At 31.5% G+C, this 8,585-nt stretch overlaps 1 protein-coding gene across 32 annotated transcripts; it reads right to left on the bottom strand.

The window, feature by feature from the left end:
• Positions 1-868: 868 nt before the first annotated feature.
• On the bottom strand, positions 869-8,007 carry LOC107863352. 32 transcript variants are annotated; one of them, XM_047408575.1, is made up of 13 exons: positions 7,717-7,986; positions 7,382-7,540; positions 6,872-6,983; positions 6,094-6,191; positions 5,653-5,988; positions 5,250-5,345; positions 4,036-4,200; positions 3,316-3,346; positions 3,091-3,178; positions 2,815-2,871; positions 2,496-2,543; positions 1,925-2,025; positions 869-1,189 (listed from the first exon to the last, which is right to left on the bottom strand). In XM_047408575.1, the coding sequence occupies exons 7-13, from the start codon at positions 4,079-4,081 to the stop codon at positions 1,174-1,176; spliced, it is 387 nt and encodes a 128-aa protein (XP_047264531.1). In that variant the 5' UTR covers positions 4,082-4,200; positions 5,250-5,345; positions 5,653-5,988; positions 6,094-6,191; positions 6,872-6,983; positions 7,382-7,540; positions 7,717-7,986; the 3' UTR covers positions 869-1,173. The 32 variants fall into 32 exon arrangements, 13 of the variants coding, with proteins under 13 accessions (XP_047264531.1, XP_047264534.1, XP_047264535.1 ...); XM_047408578.1 differs by having other exon boundaries at positions 5,653-5,719; positions 5,811-5,988; positions 7,382-7,985; XM_047408579.1 differs by having other exon boundaries at positions 5,653-5,719; positions 5,906-5,988; positions 7,382-7,984.
• Positions 8,008-8,585: the final 578 nt, after the last annotated feature.

The following is an 8,585-nucleotide window of genomic DNA, read 5'->3' as shown; positions in this document are numbered from 1 at the left end:
TTTTTCCTTTTCAATAATATTAATTCCACGTCATTTTTTGCAAATTGGCTATAAAAATAATAATTTTTAGGTAGTTTTAGGGAATCTGTATTTTCCTTTAACTAGGAATTATATTAATCTCCTAATGTGAAAATATCTCTAATACTTATCAACGCTGTGATTAAAATATGACATTAGTTTGAATCTATTATTTTAAACAATCGTATTTCACTTATATTTTATGTATCGTTTGTTTTGGGTTACTTGTTTTCTCCGGGAATCTATGTTCGAATCAAATTACTGAAATTTGTGTTTAAATATATTTGATAAAAATATAATTTGAATTTTGTATAAATTTAAAGAGATTAAATTTTGAGAATAATATTAAATTTAGCATAATATGAGAAAATTTGTGTATTATTTATTTATTTATTATTCTTTTATTTTTATATATATTATTATTAATAGAATTAATGATTATTTATTTATTAAATTAATTAATTGTCTTAATTGAATATTGTTCAAGTATATTGTTAAGATTATATATTATTTTGAATAAATAAATTTGGTATGAGCGTAAAAGAAAAATCAATGCCTTTAGACAAAATTTAGGTACGTTAAATGATCGTCTCAATTAAGAATGCGGCGTACGCATCTTTCTGAGATATTCAAAATTCAAGAATTCAAGAATGTAAAAAATACACCTTGGCAAATATTTTTCTAAAATTAACTTGATAAATACTTTTTATTTTTCACTGATTTATTTAAATATAAGATAACAGACAAGTTTTCGTTATAATTAAAAATAAGCTATTTTAGGCCTTAACATAATTTATTAAAATAATTTAAATCAAGTCAATAAAGTGACCGTGCTAGAACCACAGAACTCGAGGGATGCCTCACACCTTTTCCTCGATCAACAGAATTCCTTACTCGATCTTCTATTTTTGCAGACCATAATAAAGAGTCATTTTCCTTTTGACTAGGGATTCAAAAAGACATCATGAAACACCAAAACTCAATTTCAAATCACGACTCAATAAAATAAAATAATCCCTATTCAAAATCGTCACTTTAATTAAAAAAAACCCTCGACTCGAATCCTCTGAGAGAAAAAAGGGTGTCACAATAGTACACTTGCAATTTGATAGATCTTAGCCATCTCCTCTCTAATAATGTAAAGTCAACCAGTAATTAACTGAACAATGGCCTGCCATTAAAAAAAAATCAAGAAGCCATGAAATTCAGATTGAAATCTCTGTTTTTTAGTATGACAGCCATCTCTGATATTTCTCTCGTAAAAATTCTGGTAAAACTTCTTAATCTCTGTTGGATCATTTCTTGCAAGTTGAGGTTGAGTTTTTTCTTATTTCTAGAATCAGCAAAGACAGTACAAAGCTTACATCATGCTAATCACTAAGAGGTTGATCTGAAAGCTTTTAACACTAAAAACACAAAACAATTAAAAAATGAAAACGAACTACTCATTAACAGAAAGAACGAAGGTGGGTAATGTCAAACAAACATATCAAATGAAAGCTATTCGTCAAATTGGAGTTTTGACATCTAACAAGAAACAGAAGAAGCATGTTTAATGTTTTAACCCGGAGGTTGAAGTACTATGCCCTCCAGATAGTGACACCACTAAAAGGAAATAAATTAATTTTGAACATATGGAGGCCATATCCCAACATACTGGTAATCAGTTGAATAATACAGATACTGGCTAAAATGTGAAAAAATTCATAGTATGTTTTCGAGAGAGCCTATTGTAAAACACAAAGATATAGTCCATTACAACAAACCTACTTAAGTCATTCGAGGTCAACTTGTAGAAAATCCTCTCATCTATGGCTATACCAAATAACAGCAGCAGAGTACATTTAAGGATGTTTTGTAAGAAAGATGAAACCACAAAGTTTTAACTTGAATATGATGTTCCTACCCTTTCAAGTCTATGAAACAGGTACTTCTTACATTGATGAACGCCACGCCCACTTGATGTTGGATCCATCCTATGAGCCTTTCCGAAAGCATGTAAGTGACCTAATTTAAAAATATAAAAATAGGAAAGGATACAAGAGAAAATGTATACCATATATCAATAAAGACAGTAAGTACCACCAAGTAAAGGCAAGTAAGTATAGAAGATAATTCTCAACACATTGCATAGTTAAGGTCTATTTCTGCTATATGACTAATCATGATACTGCATATTCTTTAAATATAACCTAGATATTTCAAGTATTAGTGATTCATATTTGATTTCCACATGTAGTAGTCAAAGACAACTGTAAGGCTTACATATGAAGGGTTAACATAGCTAAAATGGCATTGATGATAGTTCAGGAGAAGTTTATCCCCCCAATATAAGAGGAAATCTCGCCTCCCTGCACCTATGACATTGTATAGGCGTGTGTAAAAAATTTCAGTTAATATATATTAAATGATTTATGTAGAACCCAATAAGCTAAAAAGACCTCATAACTAGAAATTTTAGATCCTCCTCCGATTACCTCAAGAAAGACCATCTTTATTCCATGTGGCAATGTCAACAATATGCCCTGCAATTGTTAAATTTAAAGTTTCAATCAATTGAAATACAACAAGAAACATGAAGAATACTTTAAGAAACTAGGCAACTACACACACCTTATTTTGTTAAGAGTTGTTCAACACCAATTAAAATTTGTAATAACTCACCTGTCTTCTAACTACCAGTTTAAACTCATACATGATAGGATATATACACCTCATTTTAACATATTACCAAAACTTGTGGTCGAGCCTCACCTTAAATAAATATTAAGATACTTTCAAGTGCTTGTAACTTACCAATTGTTGTATCATTAGAGAGTGGGTGGTAGAAGCAACATTCCTGAGATTTAAATCCTTGATCCAACAAGGAAATACACCTTAGCAAAAGGAATATCAATAACCATCTTAAGAACCGTTGACATAGGATAATGGAAAACATCATAAATTTTACAGTAGTTTAGAAAAAGAGTGAAATGATATTGTAACTATTTCAAGTTTTTAAACTTTCTATGTCAAGATGAAATCTAAAAAATATTGAATAGGTACTATTGAATAGGTACCTATCTCGCACACCTGTTTTAGGTCATCATGATAATAACCAAAATTGAAATTAATATTTGCATAAAGTCGTCTAAATTTAGTTGCAGCACGATCATATGCACTGAAAATAAGACAAAAAGTTCATATGCACTGAAAATAAGACAAAAAGTTAACACCATAAAGATCCAATTTCTACCATTTAGATAGCACTATTATGACTTCACTAAAAACGCTCAAAATTTAATTAGTGTGTCGTACCTATCTGCAGCGTATGCAGTCTCAAATTTCCCTGTAAGATTCAAAATTTTTGTTTTAGAAAAAAATCAACTAAAACTTTCACACTTAGAAACATTTCATAAATAAAATATGAGAACTTCATGTCAAACAGGTAATTTTATAGAACAAACATAGTTTCTTGAAGATAAGTATTTTTTTAAAAAAAAGATAGAAGATTTGTGAGAGCAACGAAAATCTTTCGCATCCGCCATGAATTTTAGCCATAAAATTGAGAGAGTTGAGTTTGAATAGAACCGACAGAAATTAGTTTCGAAATTTGAACGAAAACATACCTGGACTTATCATGAATTATAAATTAATTCACTATTGTTGGAACAAGAGGGATGGAAGAACTGATGATCTCACAATAGGACTTCAAAGTCAAATGAAGTGAAGAAGAAGATTGATTATCCGAATGTAAATTTTACCATGCGATCCCATGAATCTGGAAGAAAACTTACCTGCCTTTACCAATTTCCTCAGTTTCAAACATCATTTCCAAACCTCATACCAACTAAAAGCTATGTGCTATAAACAGATTTTCTATATTTGGCCAAAGGAATGACAAACTATGAAGAACATTCCCTGAAGAAAAGTAAGCTCCTAGTTATAAAAAAATATATAAGCAAGATGCTGAATAGTAGACTACAAGGGATGGTGCGTGGATTAAAGTTAAAAATAGAAGCTGGCTTTGAGACATACCTAGGATTGTGGAATATTGTGAATGTGCTTCTATTAGCAGCAGCATGGGCACCAGCTGCAAGGACTCCAATATACATACTATCAGCAGACAGGACTGAAGAGGTCAATGAGGTTTGTTGACAGTTAGCCCACCTCACTCCCAGCAATAACTGTGACTTCTCATCCCTATTGCAGCAAAATTCAAAATATGAATCAGTGGTGCAACCTAAGGTAACCTTTTATTATATCTCCAAGAATAAATAACGTCTTATAACCTTAATCTCTTCACATTATTGCATTTAGCATACACTACAATAATGATGCGTATTTTATTGATATCCATAAACAATAATTTCAAAGTCATTTGTTGTTCTTTATCTTCTATCACTTCCAACTATAATTCTCCTAGATAAAGATTAAGATTTGTCCATTCTGATTATAGGTAGCATGCTACTCCAACCTCTTTATATACCTTTGAATATTTCTTGCATCTTGAAATGACTCTAGTGAAGCAATAAAGGAAAATTTGTGATGCCTATGTAATATTTTCACCCTATTAAATGAGTGTGGTGTTCTCCTAGATATGATATTCCAAAATAAATCCTGCATGACTGTTTACTGATGGATCTCACCCCTTCTGTTGGATTAACTCTTGTTGGCTTGCTATAATTATCCTTTTGGTTTGCTTTCTTTTTCTTATTTTGCACATATGGTGATAAGGCTGCCTCATTCGATACTTTACTGGAAATATGTTGATTTCCCTCCTCAAAATCTTGTTTAATATTTGTATCCACTTTTTCTTTTGCCTTATCATTTAAGCTCTTTTGCTGGATTAGGTGAGAAACAATATCTTGCAATGCTCTCATAGGTGAATTATTGTGTCTCAAGGCTACAATGTTTGTTACAAATAAGGTGATCAAGGTTGCACCAGTATCTTGATTATTATTTAGTAGTGACATAGATAGAGTTAGGTAGCATTCAATTCCTTTTATCTCAATTCATTCCTTGTGAGGTAGTTGAACTCACCTGGAGTGGCTCCTGATATCTAGAGACTGCTAAGGCAAGTCTCCACTCCCCTAAACTATTCTTAACCCATGTATTAGTATATTATTTCCTATTTTCTGATCTTTTTTCTCTTGTAGGTCATTGGTCACCACTGACGGCTCTGAGCACCTATTTCTCAACATTGAAAAATTCATGCAGGTGTAATTTTTAGTACTTTGTTTTTGCAATACCTGATAAATAGAACAGAACAGAATCACCAGCTCTAAGGCATTTTACTCCAACAAACATGCTCCATCCAATTGTGAGAAGATGTTGCTTTGGATGCCCTACACAAATAAACAAATAGGTGGGAAAAATTAAACTACAACCAAGTGAATCATGAAAAGACAAACAACCACAACACCAAAGTAAACTAAAGAATAAAACTTGGTACAATCCAATTTCAGCATGCTATATGTGACTAAATGTCCAAGTATTATCATGAAAGTCTCATACAACAAGCTCTTGTGTTGGAGGTTGCATCGAGTAATCCTAAAAGAGCAAGTAAATACAACACAAAAGACAGGGAAACTTTTAAGTCTTTTCTTCTTTCTTTTGGCAAATGTAGCTTTTTCAATGAAACATAAAACTCACCAAGGGTGGGAACAGCTTTTCCGCTGCTCTTCTAGGAAGAGAAAACCCACCATGTGTGCTCGTATCACTGGCAGTCAAAGTTTTACAAAAGAAATCGGTTGGATACTTATTAGGCTTCAGTCCAAAATCTAGAATGGGGAAGACATCTCTCTCCTAACCAAGAATAGGTACGCGGAAAGAATTTTAGCAGGTTTTCAATAGTAAAAACATCCTTCTCCTCCATCAGTACATTATCATCTGTTTTAAATTTTACCACAAATAATAGATCATAAAACTTTTAGAATTCACAGGTTAGAGGCTCATTTTAGCATCGATCTCATCTGTCTCCTTATCTTCCTGTAAATGACAACACAAGTAAACAGCGATATGATATCAAACCAACCGCAGATAGTTCTCCTATATAATATTTTAAGAGCATACATATCAAAAGATCATACATACAGGGTAACATTGTGAACTTGGCACAACAACTGAGAAGCAAGATTTGCATAATTAGGTATCTATGAAGTTATTGTTCTATTTATGGAAACTGCCACCTTCTGCAACAAGTTAGATTATTGTTAGGTACTCCCAGATATGGTGCTATTTCAAAAACCAACAATGCACATGCTGCGGAACGACTGAACAAATTATCTTTGGACAACAAAGTTCCATAAGACCTTTTTCTTTGATTTCCTAACTGCACAGATAGAATTACATGAATACTTTTTCCAGGATATGGTCATAGATGAAAATAAAGAAAGAAGTTAAAGATATTTAACCAACGAAGGAGAAATGCTTTATAAGAAATTAATATGAAGTGTTCTTATCCATAACTATAACTTGATTCAAGTTCAGATTAAACAAATAAAAGGAACTCAAAACAAAACAGTTCTAATATCTTTTGTTTGAACCAACAGGATTAGAGAGTTTAATTGGACGGATGAAACAAAATCATATATGTATAAGTTGCATCTCAAGTAGTACATTATTTTCTCCGATTCGCTCAGAAAACACCACATCAAGCTGTTGAATCAATTTCTCAATATAAAGGGTTTGAGAACTACAATAGAATAATTCTGTTTTACATCGACGTTAACAGATTCAAATTCTGACAATTTTGAGTTCTTGAATTAAAGAGAATACTCTTACCTAATAGTGTAAGCAGGGAGTACAATTTTGAAAAGATATTGCAATAAAAAAGTAGTACCAAATAAAAATAACAGGAAAAAGATTTAACCTGTTCACTGTGCCCTGTGGGAAGTAATACACAAGGCTTCCAACCTGAGGCAATGTTACAAATGGGCCAGCACAAGCATACCACAACTCAGAATTTATTAGCTTCCTTTCTCCTATATTGCATCAAGATTAAGTTTTTATTACATGAGTACCAAAAAAATACACAAAGATTGTCTGATTCTTAAAAAAAAAAGCAGTTAGTTCATAAATGTTAAAGCTAGATTGACGGTCAATTTCAAGATTCAGTTTTTATTTTTTGCCTAGTCTGATCTAAGCTCATATGATGCTCCTCCATGGCCTTCATTTAGCGGCACAGCTATGAATTTCACTAAGGAGCTTGAAAATACGAAGAAGTAGACACATGAAGAAGCTATGGGAGGTTCAACATCTATTATAAACATATACATAAAACATATTTTTAACCATTTATAAACAGTACAAATTTCCATCGGAAGAGGTTCATATTTATGCAATGAACAAGACAAAACCAAGAATTGACAAGGGAACTAACCAGTATGATCCTGCATTTCCTTCAACAACTTTATTTCATCAAGTAGAGTATGTCCTCCACTAACCAAACTTTCTGTTTTGCACTTATCTTCACCAGAATCCATAAAAACCTCTATGATTTCCCTCACTTCAACCCCAAAAATAAAACCAAAGATCCCATCTTTCCAAAAATCCCACACAACCCACCAATCAGCAAGTCAACATTTCATAAATAATAAATAAAATTTGAGACAACTTCATATCAACAGAGCAATTTTATAGAATAACCACAATTTCTTAAAGATAAAACATATATTTTTTTTAAAAAAATAGAAGATTTAGGAGGGTAACAAAAACCTTTCACATCTGCCATGGATTTTAGCCATAAAAAAACTGGGAGAGTGGAGTTTGAATAAAGCTGACAGAAATTTGTTGCGAAATTTGAACAAAAATATATCTGAACTAATCACAAATTATGAATCAATTTACTATTATTGGCATAAGAAGGATTGAAGAATTGATGATTCTAGAGTTGTGTATAGAGCTGAGATAAAAATCTAGTGTTGGCGGTGGGGAGATGAAAGAAGAATGCGGATGCTTCTAGAACAGTGTATTTGATAGTTATAAAATTACCTTTTTACCCTTGGTCGTTCAATTACTCTCGCTTCTGTATAGTAGACTAGTTTCAAGAGGTCCGTGTTAAGCCAGAACTCAAATTTAGAAATAAGTTTCCATAATTATCAAAAATATTTATTTATAGAGAAGTAAAATTCGTAAATATCAATGGACACAAGTGATTTAATAACAATACCTCCAATATGATTTGATAAATAAAATTTAGAGAATATAAAGTGCAGACATATGTTACCCCTATCTCTTTGAGGTAAAGGGATTGTTTCTAAAAGACCCAAGAGGCTCAAGTGATTCAATATTCTAGTAACTAAAATGCTAAAATATAATAATTATAATTTGATGAAGATCATAAATTAAAAAATATTTTTGTATTTTGAAAAATGTCAGCATGTAATTCTATTCAATGAAATTTGCAAATTTGAATATTTAAAACTGTGTTTTACGAAATTTAAAGATGTATTTTGACATCCGTTTTACTTGAAAATTTTTTAAAGCTTTATGAATGAATTTGAAGAATTTGATCAAATTTCATGGCCCAAATAGATATTTGAAAATAAAATTTTGAAAACTACTCCCAATATTCATGGTCAAAA

This window comes from Capsicum annuum, chromosome 3, assembly GCF_002878395.1.
Source record: "Capsicum annuum cultivar UCD-10X-F1 chromosome 3, UCD10Xv1.1, whole genome shotgun sequence".
NCBI lineage: Eukaryota > Viridiplantae > Streptophyta > Magnoliopsida > Solanales > Solanaceae > Capsicum > Capsicum annuum.
This window is presented reverse-complemented; position numbering and strand designations above follow the sequence as displayed.